General features: G+C 35.2%; 1 protein-coding gene and 1 non-coding gene across 16 annotated transcripts in view; one reads left to right on the top strand and one right to left on the bottom strand.

Annotated features, from left to right (window-relative positions):
- ECT2 (epithelial cell transforming 2) overlaps positions 1 to 16,554 on the top strand; it is a 71,592-nt gene that overhangs the window by 16,231 nt on the left and 38,807 nt on the right. For all 15 annotated transcript variants that reach the window (XM_065540181.1, XM_065540185.1, XM_065540184.1 and 12 more), the window contains 3 exons: positions 1,832 to 1,968; positions 6,768 to 6,887; positions 15,017 to 15,085. In XM_065540181.1, the coding sequence (XP_065396253.1) occupies positions 1,832 to 1,968; positions 6,768 to 6,887; positions 15,017 to 15,085 (326 nt within the window). The remainder of the gene's footprint in view (positions 1 to 1,831; positions 1,969 to 6,767; positions 6,888 to 15,016; positions 15,086 to 16,554) is intronic.
- Positions 4,114 to 4,244, bottom strand: LOC123572056 (small nucleolar RNA SNORA72). The gene has a single exon (XR_006696396.2). It is a non-coding gene; the product is annotated as a small nucleolar RNA SNORA72 (small nucleolar RNA).

The raw sequence follows: 16,554 nt of genomic DNA on the forward strand, positions 1-16,554 counted from the left end.
GGTGGCTCATGCCTGTAATCCCAGCACTTTGGGAAGTCGAGGAGGGCGGATCACGAGTTCAGGAGCTCGAGACCAGCCTGACCAACATGGTGAAACCCCATCTCTACTAAAAATACAAAAATCAGCAGGGTGTGGTGACGTGTGCCTGTAATCCCAGCTGCTCAGGAGGCTGAGGCAGGTGAATCACTTGAACCCGGGAGGTGGAGGTTGCAGTGAGCCGAGATGGCGCCACTGCACTCCAGCCTAGGGGACAGAGTGAGACTCCATCTCCAAAAAAAACCACTCAGAACTCTATAGTACATAATTGTTTTCATATAAAAGCATTTAAAATTGTTTATCATTGAATAAAATTGATATGCTAGAAATACATATTATGGTTGTCACCCATTTCTATTTTATGTCATATATTCCTTTTCCTATTGAAAAACTTGCTATTAGGTGATTCTATATATAATGTTAAAGTATTCTAACCATATTAACAGTAAGAAAATGTATTTTAAGCTTTTATACATTAAAAAGATATGTATCTCTATATTTTTTTTTTTTGAGATGGAGTCTCACTTAGTTGCCAGGCTGGAGTGCAGTGGCGCGGGAGTGCAGTTGGCGTGGGAGTGCAGTGGCATGATCTTGGCTCACTGCAACCTCCACCTCCTGGGTTCAAGTGATTCTCCTGCCTCAGCCTCCTGAGTAGCTGGGATTATAGGCATGTGCTACCATGCCCAGCTAATTTTTGTATTTTTAGTAGAGATGAGGTTTTGCCATGTTGGCCAGGCTGGCCTCGAACTCCCGACCTCAAGTGATCTGTCGTCCTCAGCCTCCCAAAGTGTTGGGATTACAGGTGTGAGCCACCATGCCTGGCCGCAAATTTTTTTCTTTCATGAAATATATATGAAATACACTGTTGCATCCTCTTTCCACTATACTGGTTGTTTTATATTACGTTAAGATAGTTTGAACTAACAAAGAATTTTCAGTTAATATTGAGTTTTTTGTGGGGGGCTTCTTTTTGACATATGTATGTGACAAGTTTTCGTTATTGTAATGGTGTAATCACAACAACTTTTTCCTCCTTTTTACATGTAAGTAGTTTTACCTCTCCCTTTCTATTTTATTATTTAGCTGTACAAAGATTCATATACCTTTTACCCAGATTTCCCAAAGGGACATATTCTGCCATGTTTGCTTTAGCATTCATTCAGTCAAAATCTCTTTTTCTAAACACAAATACAATACAGACATGCGTGTGTATTTTTAATATATATACTGTTTGAGAGTAAGCTGCAGACATGATATGCCTTTAGCTCTGAGTACTTAAATGTCTGTTTCCTATAATAGAGACACATTTCTTAAATAACTGTATTACTTACTACATTATTATAGTAAGGAAATTAACATTAATACTATGAACTATTTTGTAGACTTCAAATTTCATCAGTTATCCTAAAAAGTCTTAATGTCCTTTTTAGCAAAAGGAAAAAATTTTTTTCTTTTTGATCTAGGATCCAATCCAGGATACACATTTGTTAGGTTGTCTCTCTTTAGTATTCTCTAACCTGGAACAGTTCCTTAGTCTTTCTTTGTTTTTAGTAACCTTGACATTTTTGAAGAGTACAGGCCATTTAGTGGAATGCCTACCAATTGGAGTCAGTGATATTTTTGACCATTTTTTTTTCTGGCCTTAGCCTATGAGAAAAAATTTCTTTAATGGAAATCTGTATGGTGGTACATTTATAACAGTAGGTTTTCTCTCCTTTTTATCTTGTTAAGTGTACGTTATGTTTGGTATTTATATTTGGCTTCCATTAAATCTGTCTACCTTTTAACATTTCAGACACCCCAAAGTCTTGTACTAAGTCTTCTAAAAACTCCACTCCAGTTCCTTCAAAGCAGTCAGCAAGGTGGCAAGTTGCAAAAGAGCTTTATCAAACTGAAAGTAATTATGTTAATATATTGGCAACAATTATTCAGGTAAGTATGAGTTTGATTGGAAAATGATTTCTGTTCCAGTGTTCCTAAGTAAACAAAATCTAGGTGATATTCTTTCTTACAAGAAAATTATATAAACATACAATTTGAACATGGAAATTAAAAATGGAAATGTGTGACAAAAGCTGCTGTTAGGGAAATGTCATAACTGTAATATTACCTTTTATTTATTCAGAAATATTTTTATTTTTATTATTTTTAATAACTAAAACGAACAGAACTCAGTAGGTGATCTCAGAGGGTATCTATGAGGTTTAATTCAGAATTTTGCAGGTTCCTTGTCAAGGTACTACCTTTATATTTGGAAACGATAGATAACTTTTTCTGAAATTATCTGTTCTAAGAGTCATTGCTTTTAGTACTGTATATATGTGAAAAACATTGCCTATACAATAGCAGTGAAGCATAACAGTGTTGATGTAAGTAGTTTTTTTCAGTAATCATTTCATGTGACACATGAAATATGCAGTGGTTAGTTATAAATAGATGTTAACTCATTGCTTATCAATATTAAAATGTACTATAAAGTTATTTCTGAAGAAAAACAGCTCTAATGAATCCTTGTAGGATGAGATTATAGAAGATATTAAGGAATAAACTGAAATTTAAGATTCTGAAAGACAATAATAGGTCATTATGTTGGTATCTGTAGAAAGAAGGAAGAAGTCTGTTTTAGGTAATAAAAGAGATAGGTTGACATACTGTTAAGAAAACGAAGTTGAAAAGACCAAGCTTATCTTTCAATAGAAAACAATAGGGAGTTTCTGATTTGGGTTTAGTTTTTAATTGACCTTTATTTGAATTCACAAAATAACTCATTAAGGTCCAATTTAATAGCCTTTAAGTTGCTTGTACCATTGATAAAATGCATGGATAAGAAATGGAAAGACTTCTTACTTGATGGTCATAGAGAGGTTATTTTTCACGGTTAATTATTTGTTTAGCAGCAGTCAGGGTTTTATGAGGTTCTTTGCTGTGTTAGATTTATCTTAAGTCACCTTTGCTCTTCTTTCTCAAGGGAAATCACGCTAGATAGATGAGTTTCTTGTTGAAGTTTTTATAGTGATTCAAAATGTGGTTGAGTAGCAAAAAATCCCTTTGGCATATACTATTCATGTATTTTAGTAGCATTTATTGCTTAGAAATGTAAATCCTTTCAGGCCATGGTAAAATGCATTGAAGTTTCAGAATTCTCATTTGCATATCAATTAAATTCACTAAAACTCCTTTTAAAAAAGCTCATGAAATTATTAGACTGGAGAAGGTTTCATACCACTGTGCTTAGTATAAACTCATCAAAGGTTTTATTTAAAAGATTGTGGCCTAAATTCATGATAGTATTCTCTCTTTAAATTTTTTTTTTTGTACTGACTGGGTCTTTCTATGTTGCCCAGGCTGGTCTCAAACTCCTGTGCTCAGGTGATCCTCCTGCCTCAGCCTTCCAAAGTGTTATGATTATAGGCATGAGCCACTGTGCCCAGCCCATGATAATACTCTCCTTAAAGAACTTTGTTTTAGGACTGATATTTTCCTTTTTGGGGGGATAGGATTTGGAATAACTTAATTATAACTTATCCTCAAAATTAAATAAATATCCGGAGGCTTATTCCACATACTACTTGGATGCCTAATTAATATAAAGTACTATGCTAAGTGTTAAATATATTTTTTTTGTTGTTTTAAAGAACTTTTTACTAGAAGAGGAGATAAAACATACACAATTATACTTACCAAATGGAACGTATCAGCATAATAAAGGAGTTAAGGTATTAGATTTGTAAAGTGAGAGTTTTACTGCTCGTTTAGTTTAGGGAAGGTGTTGGGCTGGAATTTTCTGTGTGTTGTGCATCAGAAAAAGCTTCATACAGAAGGTAATGATTGAAGTGAACTTTTTCTCTAGAAAATAAAAATATGGTAATTTTACAGTTTATTTAATAGCAACTGGTACATACGAAATTTCCCTCCTTTAGTAATGCCTTTTTTTGACAGAAGTTTGCAAATTAGCACTGATTGTTTGTAAAAGTTACTAGATTAGCTGTACTGTCGTTTTCCTTAAGGCTGACCAAAGATAACCTAGAATCACAGCCCTCAGATGGTCATACAACATGATCATATAAGTCAGAGCTGGTTTATCGCCAGCATTGATAAAAACAGACCTAGGGAAAGAGGTAGGTCCAAGACACATGCATGGTCTTAATATAGTGAATGTTTAGTTTGTCCTTACTATTATAAAATCAAAACAGTGAGAATATTCACAATGAAGTGAATTTTAAAGTATGAGTATGATTGGTACAAGTAGAAGATATAGATGAGAAGTCTCTGAGACTGAGTAAACAGTACAAGTGATCATTCAATGTATTATTGATAGCAAGGGTGGAGTAGGCATATGGATACCGTGAGAGTTGAGATGAGATGGCCTATACCAATCTAGAGCAGGCCTTTGAGCGGTGTGCTATCTTATCTGTAAGCCATAGAATAATTTTTTTTATGAGATGAGAGATCAATAATATCTGACTTGCATTTCAGAAAGATAACTTGGTTCACTTTGAAGGAGGAATTGAAGAGGGGAAATTGGGGAATCAGTGATACCAATTTGGAGGCTATTTCAGCAGTCGTGAGAGATTTTGAAGATCTGAACTTTTTAGGATAGTATCAGTGAAGATAAGAGGATAGATCTGAGAAATATTGGAAAGATAGAGTCATTGTGGTTTCAGTTTTCATTTTCACAAAGACTAATGATGTTGAACGTATTATCTTCATTTGACATCTGTATATCTTTTTTGTTGAAATAACTTTGTGTTTTTTGCCCACTTTTAAATTGGTTGTTTCCTTCTGAGTTTTGAGAATTCTTTTTTTAGAATTTTTGAGATAGGGTCTCATTCTGTTGCCCAGGCTGGAGTGCAGTGGTGCAATCTTGGTTTGGCTCACTGCAACCTCCGCCTCCTGGGTTCAAGTGATTCTCCCATCTCAGCCTCCTGAGCGCTTGGGACTACAGGCATGCGCCACCACAGCTGGCTCATTTTTGTATCTTTTGGTAGAGATGGGGTTTCACCGTATTGGCCAGGCTGGGAGAATTCTTTTTTTTTCTTTTTCTGTGAGACGGAGTCTTGCTCTGTTGCCCAGGCGGGAGTGCAGTGGCGTGATCTCAGCTCACTGCAACCTCCGCCTCCCGGGTTCACGCCATTCTCCTGCCTCAGCCTCCCAAGTAGCTGGGACTGCAAGTGCCCACCACCACGCCTGGCTAATTTTGTTTTTGTATTTTTAGTAGAGATAGGGTTTCACTGTGTTAGCCAGGATGATCTCAATCTCCCGACCTCATGATCTGCCCACCTCGGCCTCTAAAAGTTCTGGGCTTATAGGCGTGAGCCACCGTGCCTGGCCGAGAATTCTTTATATATTGTGGATACTAGTCCTTTGTCAAACATGACTCGCAAATACTTTTTCATCGTTCATAGCATATTTTTTTAATTCTCTCAAGTGTCTTTTGCTGAAGAAAAGTAAATTTTTATTCAAGTCTAATTTAACAGTTTTTTCATTCATAGATTGTGATATCATGTATGAGAACTCCTTACCTAAGTTTAAGTCATGAAGATTTTCTCCTCTGCTTTCTTCTAAAAGTTTTATAGTTTTAGGTTTTTTGTTTATGTCTGTGACCCATTTTAGTTAATTTTTGTATAAAGTTTTATATTTAGGCTGTGATTCATTTTTTGCTTATGGCAGATGGTATTGTAATACCATTTGTTGAAAGACTATCCTTCCTGCATTGAATTGCTTTTGTACCTTTGCCTAAAATTACTTGCATGAGTTTGTTGCTGAATTCCGTTTTATTGATCTATGTATGTTTCTCCCTTCACAAATACCATACAATCTAGAACACCACAGCTTTGCAGTAAGAAGCTTCTTTGCCTTTCTGTATAAATTTTTAGAATCAGGTTTTCTATATCTGCAAAAAGTCCTGGAACTTTGATTGGCATTAAATTTATACATCAGTTTGAGGGAGAATTGACATTCTTACTGTGTTGATTCTTTCAATCCATGACCATATGTCTACATTTATTTAGGTTGTCTTTGATTTCTTTCATCAGTATACTGTAGTGTTTAGCATCATGAACGTATTTTATTATATTTATACTTAAGTATTTTGATTTTTTATTGTGATACTACTTTCTAAATTTTCCATTTGTAAGTTACTGGTATATAGAAGTAAAATTGATTTGTGTCTGTGCACACATATGCATGTTCTGACCTTGTATCTTATGGCCTTGCCAAACTCATTAGTTCTTAGTTTTCTTCTTTTATTTTTTAGGTTGATATGAGCAGCAACGTAGATACAAACAGATCTTCTAGCTTCAAATCCAGTCTTTCCCCCAAGCCAAGCTTCTAAAAATTTTAAAACATTTAGCACATGTGTTAAGTATGTCTGGAGGCAACAGATTGCTTGTTGCTTTCATCCTTAGTAACTTAAATACAAAAGTAGAAATTACTCTTGTATCATACTAACGATTTTAATGATTGATTGCAGAACTGTGTGAACTTTTATTTGCTTCTAATGACATTTCATGACAAGAGCATATGTATATACATATGCACAGGTATATAAATAGAGTACATAGAATAAAACAGAATAGAAAATATGGGGAAAATGTCTCAAATTTAGGGAGAATATTTTTTATTATTACTTCCTTCTCTATTAACATCTTATGTCTCCTCTATCACTGTCTATATTTTAGGTCTTTCCTTTTTCCCACAATCTACTTAAACTAGTCTTTTTTCTCCTTTAGCTATTTCAAGTACCATTGGAAGAGGAAGGACAATGTGGTGGACGTATCCTTGCACCAGAGGAGATTAAGACTATTTTTGGTAGCATCCCAGATATCTTTGATGTACACACTAAGATAAAGGTAAATTTGTATATGTTAGATTAGTAATTTTTTTCAGATTGTACATATTTATTATGATATGATCTTTGAGGTACTTCTGGTCAGCTAAATAAGTTTTGTACCTAAAACTTTGAGTCATTTTTCTGTGTTCCAATGCCTCATAATGTTTGTTGTTTGCTCTTGTTTGTTTTTTGAGATAGTGTCAACTCTGTCACCCGGGTTTTAGTGCATTGATGTGATCTCGGCTCACAGTAACCTCTGCCACCCAGGCTCAAGCAGTTCTCCTGCTGCCTAAAAGTCCTGAGTAGCTGGGCACAGGCATGTGCCACCATCCCAGCTAATTTTTGTATTTTTTTTTGTAGAGATGGGTTTTGTCATGCTGCCCAGGCTGATTTTGAACTCCTGACCTCAAGTGATCCACCCGCCTCGGCCTCCCAAAGTGAGGGGATCATAGGTGTGAGCCACCGTGCCCTGCCTTTTTTTTTTTTGAGATGGAGAATACTCTCTCACCCAGGCTAGCGTGCAGTGGCGTAATCATGACTTACTGCAACCTTGACCTCCTGGGCTCAAGTGATTCTCTCACCTCAGCCTCCCCTGAAGTAACTGGGATTACAGTTACATGCTGCCATGCCTGGCTAATTTTTTAAAAAAAGTTTTTTGTAGAGATAGGGCAGGGTCTTGCTATGTTGCCCTGGCTGGTCTCAAACTCCTGGACTCAACTGATCCTTCTGCCTTAGCTTCTCAAAGTGCTAGGATTACAGCCTTGAGCCATTGCACCCAGCTGTTGTTTGCTGTTTTTTAATTTTCAGTTAATCCTACAAACAAGGAATTAAGGCTTTATAAAATCTATTCTGTAGAGACATGTTACTCCCAGTACTATTTTTTTAATGTTCCTATTGCTTTTGCTCTTGGGGTGTATATTTTTGTTTTGCTTTGGCTTGTTTTGGAAACTCTAAACTTCTAATGGACTAAGAGTTCATTTAAGTCCCTTCTCCATTTATAGGTAGGTAAATGCCAAAAGTATGTGAGACAATGCTGTCCTCTTATTAATGATTTTCCTTTGGTGAAGGGCCTGTGATTTCCAGGTGTCAGTCTCTTACAGTAAAATAATTCCTGGACAGATTTAGCTGAACTCTTAAACTACTTTTTAAGTAAGTAGTTTAGTTTTATTTCCTCTTACTTTATCTATGTAGTACTTGAGCAAAGTTTATCAGTTTTCTTTTCTAATTAACTCACATTAATGTTTATGCCACATTCCAATAAAAGAACCAATCCGAATTACAGGATGTTTTCAAATATATAAGATTGTTTTTTAGTATGCATTATAAACAAAAAATAGTAGATCTATAAATGATTAAAAATGACATTTACCAGTTGCTCATATTTTGTGTTTTATCGGTATTGCTGGTCATATTTCAGTTAATTTCTAGATCTGAAGAGAACTTGGAAGGAGTCTATTTAAAAAGCTTAGAAAGCTAGAGAGTTTCAGGCTAGTTAATCCTATTCCAATTAGGATTCTGAATTTTTGAAGAGAAAAGTACTTTTGGAATATTTTTTGTTTCAAAAGACTTACTGAGTGGCACAAAAGCAGAATGAAGGTCAAGTAGGTTTTGTGGGGTTTTGTTTTTTGTTTTTTGTTTTTGTTTTTGAGATGGAGGCTCACACCGTCACCCAGGCTGGAGTGCAGTGGTGCGATCTCGGCTCACTGCAACCTCAGCCTCCCGAGTAGCTGGAACTACAGGCATGCACCAGCATACCTGGCTAATTTTTGTATATTTAGTGGATCTGGGATTCTGCCATGCTGACCAGGCTGGTCTTTAACTCCTGACCTCAAGTGATGCGCCTACCTCGACCTCCCAAAGTCCTGGAATTACAGGCATGAGCCACTGTGACCGGCCTGTCAAGTAGGTTTTTGTCTTGGTGTTTTGCCACTAAATTTGTGTATCAATTTGAATTTGTGTCAGTTATTTAACTAGTCTGGACACCCTTCTATGACAAAATGTGTTATTTTATGTTTGCAGAGTCATAATCTTAATTTAGAAAATCATATTCTTTGATTCAGTGAAACTTTGAACGTTTATCACCCTTTAGTTTTCTTATGTGTAACTTAATTCTTTAAGCTTCTTTTGTAAGATGGTACTTCAACTATTAGTTTTTCAGTTTTTTCTTTTTTTTCTTTTTTTTTTTTTTGTCACCTAGGCTGGAGTGCAGTGGCCTGATCTGAGCTTACTCTAACTATTTGGTTTTTTAGCTGATTTCAGGTTTGTCAAATATTTAACCATTTTAAAGCTTATGTTCTTTTCTACTGTGAAACCAGTACGTGCTGTCAAACATTTGTAAAACTCAAGAGAAAAGGAAAAAGGGAGAGAAATACCCATAATTCCATTATCCAAATATGCCTAAAATTTTGGTTTATTTTCTTTGTCCTTTTAATACGTAGCAGTTTTTTTTTTCCTGTTTTAAATGAAACCAAGCATCTGTTGAGCATTACCACATCTACTGAGCAAAAACTTGGTATTATTGTACACATTTTAGAGATGTGAAACCAGTACACACAGAGAATAATTTTCTAGAGGCAGTCATCTAATAAATGCTGGATCCAAGACTTGAACCTTTATTTGTGTAACTTCAAAGTCTTTTCTCCTAACTACTAATGCTATTTTGCTTCTTTAAAATCATGCTGAGGTACATTCTTTTAGTATGTAAATGACACTGTGTAAATGTGTCTTAAATTTGTACAGTTTTTCATATCATCTCAATACAGCATTCCTGAAAACATTGGTGTCTCTATTTTATAATATCACATAGTGGTTAAGAATATGTAGTGGAAAAAACAGGTTTTTTTTTTTTTCTCCTTTTTGAGATGAAGTCTTGCTGTTGCTCAGGCTGGAGTGCAGTGGTGCAGTCTTGGCTTACTGCAACCTCCATCTCCCGGGTTCAAATGATTCTTCTGCCTTAGCCTCCCCAGTAGCTGAGACTACAGGTGTGCACCACCACACCTGGCTGATTTTTGTATTTTTAGTGGAGGTGGGGTTTCACCACGTTGCCCAGGCAGGTCTCAAACTCCTGACCTCAGGTGATCTGCCTCTGCCTCTCAAAGTGCTTGGATTACACCACTGTGCTTGGCCTGAACAAAGCAGATTTTATTGAGTTTGAAGTCAGGTGACTTTAAGTGCTTCAGTTTTCCTGTTTATAAAATGGGATAATAATAACTGACTCATGAAGTTGGGTAAACTAATCTTCAGAAGTTTTGTGTAGTGTTAAAACTTTTTTACCCATTGTGTTTACAGCCAGTGTCTAGCATTTAGATTACTGTCAGTAAATGTTTACCGAATGATGGTCATGTTACCTTTAAATTTCAAAATCAGGACTAGCACTCAGTGTATTTTCTTATCTAAGTATTATGTAAACTACTTTAGTAGCCTCATTCTTAATTTGCTTCCAAGATCTTGTGAGCTGATGTTTCGAGTAAGATGAAAATATTTGAGGTTGTTATCTACATCTCTCTCTTTTCCTCAGTATGAATTTTTCTTTTTCAGGATTAAACATCATTAATCCTTGCTGTATAATTTTCTACTCTTAGCTGGGCACAGTGGCTCATGTCTGTAATCCCAGCACTTTGGGAGGCCGAGGCGAGTGGATTGCCTGAGCCCAGGAGTGTGAGACCAGCCTGGGCAACAAGGCAAAACCCCATCGCTACAAAAAATGCAAAAATTAGCTGGGTGTGGTGGCGCATGCCTGTAGTTCCAGCTCTTCGGGAGGCAGAGGTTGCAGTGAGTCAAGATCATGCCACAGCACTCCAGCCTGAGCAACAGAGTGAGACCCTGTCTCAAAACAAAACAAAAAATAAACCAATATTCTACTTTTACACAACTATGATGAAACAAAAGAGAGAGGGATTGATAGGAGTTCTTTTTGTTGTTGTTGTTGTTTTAATATATATATCTTTTCTTATTTTAGTGTAAGCCTCAAAGAATTGTGTACTTGTTTTAGGAACCCAGGTATGTTGGCTTACTGTGCAGTGAGCTCAGCAAAAGAGAAACCCTGGTTAAGATTAATTCTGCACTGTTACTACCTACTTAACAGTGCAGAATAAATCTTAACAAGGAAGAAAAGAAGTAAGTAGCTTAGCTTTCTTAAGCCCCATCTGTTTATGACTTCCCCGCTTTTCTAATATTCTTGCCCAGGCTTTGGAATCTGCTTTGTCTTAGAACTGTAGAATTGTCCTTTCTTTTGGAGGAAAAGTTAAGAGAATCTTATGAGAATTTCTGATGTATTATAGACAAGGGGGAGGAAATACATCTCAGTCTCTGTCCTAAATTGTATCGGGCATTTTCCCTAGAAATGTTGTAAGAAATAGTGGTGTTATGAATAAAGCTATTGGGGACTCGCCTGCCAAACTGAGTCCCCCTTTCTAATGGGGCCGACTGTGGAATAACATGGAATCTGAGTCAGACAATCCTGAGTTTGAATACTGGTTCACAGCTGTTTGAATACTGGTTCACAGCTGTGTGATTTGAGGAAAGTTACTTAATCTCTCTAAGCCTTAGTTCCTTTATTACTTAGTTCCTGAGCTAATAGCAATCTTGTTTTTTTTTTTTTTTGAGATGGAGTATTGCTTGGTTGCCCAGGCTGCAGTGCAATTGCATGATCTCAGCTCACTGCAGCCTCCACTTGCTGGGTTCAAGCAATTCTCCTGCCTCAGCCTCCTGAGTAGCTGAGATTACAGGCACGTGCCACCATGCTTGGCTAATTTTTTGTATATTTAGTAGAGACGGGGTTTCATCATGCTGGCCAGGCTGGTCTCAAACTCCTGACCTTGTGATCCTCCCATCTTGGCCTCCCAAAGTGCTGGGATTACAGGCGTGAGCCGCGGCACCCAGCCTAAGACAGCAATCTTTAGTCAACAAGCATTAGGAATTAAAAGTTAACCAGAAACGGAGCAGACTATATTTCACAGTGCCTAAAGATGATTTTGCTTTCTTAGAGCAATGTTCTTATATAAGTATTTTACAGGTTTATGAATTAATACTTGTAAAGCATTTAGAGGAATCCCTAACAGATAGTTATGCTCATAAAATCCTCTATGATGTAGAAATAATTACTTTCCTCATTTTTCAGAATAGAAAATTGAGGAACATATAGCTTAAATAACTTGTCCAAGGGCATAGAAGGAACAAGCCCAAGAGCCAGTATTTAAACCTCAGTAGTCAGTGCCAGAATTCACTGCATTGTATTGCCCCAAGATTAGACTTATTTATAATATTTCTTCCTTTTTTTTTTCTTTCAAGTGCAATTCTGAACAGTTCAGTCTTCCCAGTTCTTGATGTGTGTGGGCTGTTAAAATATTCTTGCTTTGAGTTTACTTTTATGCTATTGAAAGTAGTTTTTCTCCTTTTTGAACTTTACTGAATCTACTAATACAGGACAGTGATTCTTAAATTATTTGTCTTTAGAATCCCTTTTCATTCTTAAAAATTGAGGAAGTTTTACTTATGTGGATTTTATATATTGGTATTTACTGTATTCAAAATTTTAAAATATTATTTAAGATGTATTATTTTTTAACAGCTTTATTGAGGTACATCTTACATGTTTTTAAATTCACCTATTTAAAATACACAATTCAGGCCAGGCCTGGTGGCTCCTGCCTATAATCCCAGCACTTTGGAAGGCTGAGGCAGGAATACCGCTTGAATCTAGGAATTTGAGACCAGCTTGGTCAACATAGTGAGAACCTGTTTTTGCAAAAAATAAAGAAGTTAGCTGACTGTGGTGGCACATGCCTGTAGTCCCAGCTACTTTGGCAGGTTAGGTGGGAGGATTGCTTGAGCTTGGGAGGTTGAGGCTACAGTGAGCCGTGATTGTGCCACTGCACTCCAACCTGAGCAAAAGAGTAAGACCCTGTCTCAAAAAAAAAAAAAAAAAATTTAAATATAAGATACAATTCAGTTATTTTAATAACTTAACCAAGTGGTACAACTGTCACCATAAATCCACTCTAGGACATTTTCACTACCCACCCCAAATAAGATGTCTACTTACAATTAATCTTTATTTCTACGCCCAGCCATAGGCAACCACTAATGTACTTTCTGTATCTATGATTTTGCGTTTTCTAGACATTTTATATCTTTAATATGTTATACATTGATACTATGTATATACACATAGCATATAGATATACTATTTGATACACTATATAGTGTAAATGTGTTTATATAGTATGTGGTTTTATATATATGGTTTCCTCTTAGCATGTTTTTTTTAGTTCATCTAAATGTAGCATGTTAGAAGTTCTTTTTTTCTGGTCAAATAATATTCCATTATATGACTATACTAATTTTTAAAAGTCTGTTCATGAGTTGATAGACATTTAGATTGTTTCCATTTTTGGCTATTATGAATAATGCTTCTGTGAGAGTGTGGTGTGCAAGTCTGTGTGGACATGTTTTCATTTCTCTTGAGTAGATACCTAGGAGTAGGATTGATGAGGTGTATGGTAGTTTTATATTTAAAAATTCTGAGAAAATGCCAGGGTTTTCCCATCATTTTAAAGTTAATTAATTAATCAATTTAGAGATGTGTTCATGCCTAATTGCCCAGGCCGGCCTCAAACTCTGGGTCCCAAGTGATCCTCCCACGTCAGCCTCTTGAGAAGCTCAGACCCATCAGTTGTTATTTTCACCAGTAATGAATGAGAGTTGCAACTTCTCCACATTCTTGAAAAACACTTATCTTTTTTTTCTTACCTTATAACCATCCTAGTGGGTGAGGAGACATCTCTTGTGGCTTTAACTGTATTTCCCTAATGATTAATTATAAGTGTCTTTTCACATGGTTATTAGCCATTTGTATATTATTTTTTGTGAAATGGCTACTGTCTATAGCCTGTTTTTTGATTGGATTGTCTTCTTGAGTTGTAAGGCTTCTCTATAAATTCTGGATACGAGTTTTCTTGAAATACAAAAGTTTTAAATTTTGATGAGGTTCATTGTATTCATTTTTTCTTTTATCGACTGTGATTTCAGTGTCATATCTAAAAATATTTTTCCTAACTCAAGATTTTGAAGATTGTTTTCTTCAAAAGTTGTTTTGCTTGATGTGAGGGTTTAAGTTCATCTTTTTGCATGTGGGATATCTGATTTTATATTAATTCACTTAAAATATAACTAATTACATGGCAACACAAGTACCATTCTTTAAGAAAAATAATTTCCCGAACAAAAATAATTAGTAAGGGGAGTGGTGGTATTGTAGTTTTTTTACTGTCTGCCTTAATAAAAGACTGGTTTTCATATCTGCTTCTGCATTCAGTCTGTTGCAATATCACATATCATGTCGCTTCTAGAAAACAACGGTATACTTGAGAGAGAATGAGTGAAAAAGTCAAATAATGCTTTAGCAGTATTACAAAAATAATTTTAATCTCAGGGATCTCACTGAAAGGGTGTCCCAGCAGTCTTTGATGAAACTTTAGAGGGTCTTTAGTATAAGAGCTTGTCGATTGATGTCTACTTTAAAATCACTTAGAATTTCAATTAGGGCATATCATTTCTTGTCATCTCATTTTATCATCTGATTTGTTTGTTTATTATAAAGCTTTTAAATGTTCTTCTGAGTTTTTACAAAGAAGTAATATTTTAGAAAGACCATGAAGAATTAACAAACTATGCTTCATGGGCCAAATCCAGCCTATTGCATGTTTTGGTTAAAAAAAATTTTATTGGAACACAGCCACACTCATTTATTCATACTTTTAAATTTACTGACCCCCTGTTAGAGATTACAGTTTTTAATGACTGATGTTAAATAAGATGCTTCAGCAGCAGGATTGAAAGTAGTTTTCTATAATTAATAACACCGATCAGCTTTATAGTTAATAAGAAAAAAATATTGAGTTATCACATCATATTGGAAAGTTAGGCTTATTGACTTTATATTTTAAAAATTATTTTTCAAAGGATTTTTTTTTTTGTAGTAAAAGTTAATTCCTTGTTGAAGAGAAAGAATGGGATGTTCATTATTTTACACATCAAATTCAGACACTTTGTAAAGTGCTTCTTTCCAACGAGTATCTCGGAAATTTTAAAAGTTGTATAAGGAGCTGTCAGGTTTAATTTTAAATATTTCAACTCGTGCTATTTCAGGATGATCTCGAAGACCTTATAGTTAATTGGGATGAGAGCAAAAGCATTGGTGACATTTTTCTGAAATATGTAAGTATTGTATTTCCTTTTTAAGTTTTCACATTAAAATATGATCTCATCAAGGACTGGCAAGGAATGTAATTTACCTATTTAAATGTGAGAGGTTTTAAAACTTTGACATGATTGTGTTTATAAAATATATTGGAAATGTTCTTTGTCTTCTGAAACATGCCTTCTATATGCAATTTAACACCTTAATGGCTCAAGATTATTAGAAGAATGCCAATTATCATGCTGTACTATAATTGTTTTAGTATGTATCAAGTTATTTGCCCTTCATAAATGGCCACAGATTGTATTTTCATTTTATATATTATTTAATTTTCATTTTAAGTTCAGGAGTACATGTACAGGTTTATTACATAGGTAAAACTGTGTCATGGGGGTTAATTGTACAGATTGTTTCATCACCCAGGTGTTAAGCCTAGTACCTATTCGTTATTTTTCCTGTTCCTTTCTTTCCTCCTACCCTCCACCTTCCAAAAGGCCCCAGGTATGTGTTGTTCCCCTCTATGTGTCTATGTCTTCTTATCATTTAGCTCCCACTTATAAGTGAGAACGTGTGGTGTTGGTTTTCTGTTCCTTTGTTAGTTTGCTAAGGATGATGTCCTCCAGCTCCAGCTGTGTTCCTGCAAAGGACATGATCTCGCATTTTTTTTTTTTTTAAATGGCTGCATAGCATTCCATAGTGTATATGTACCACATTTTCTTTATCAAGTCTATCATTGATGGGCGCTTAGGTTGACTCCATGTCTTTGCTATTGTGAGTATTGCTGAATTCTACCAGATGTACAAAGAAGTTTTTATTTTTCTCCCTTCTTAGTTGATAACACTTTTTGCTGTCATGTCTGTTTCTATTTAAAGGCTTCTAATGAACTGCCTCTTACTAGGATAAGAACCACACAACTTAAGTTTTATAAATTTATTTCGACAAGGTTCTATGAATAGAATTTATATGTTTCTTTGAATCTCTTTAAATAGGATTTGTAAGTTTCAGTGCCTTGAGCACTGGCATTTATACTTTTATTTTTTGAGGCCTCTAACTTCTTACCTTACAAAATAATCTCTTAGGTGTTTTTTCAGTTTGGTTGAGAATTAAAAATTTACAAATTCTTTTCTCATTTTTTTTTTGATACTTTTTAATTTTGTCAATCAGCCAACACTTTTCCTTTTCTTGCTTGCATTTTTGGGTAATATAACTGGTCTTTTAATGGCGGTTTGGATTTTTGAATAAATACTATGCTTTTGGAATCTACATAGATCAGCTATAATTTAATTAATATTTTTTAAACTCAGACGTTTTCTTTATCATGTTTGTATCAATACAATAAGCTTTAACATATCTTTTGTTTTTTTTCTGGGTGTTTTCATGTTTTAGACTATGTATACCAATTGATGTATTTTGTTTAGCATTTCTTTACTGAGAAATTTATGAAATAAATTCCTATATTTAATTTGAGACAAAACTTACTTTAAAC

This window comes from Macaca fascicularis, chromosome 2 (assembly GCF_037993035.2).
Source record: "Macaca fascicularis isolate 582-1 chromosome 2, T2T-MFA8v1.1".
In the NCBI taxonomy this organism is placed as follows: Eukaryota; Metazoa; Chordata; class Mammalia; order Primates; family Cercopithecidae; genus Macaca; species Macaca fascicularis.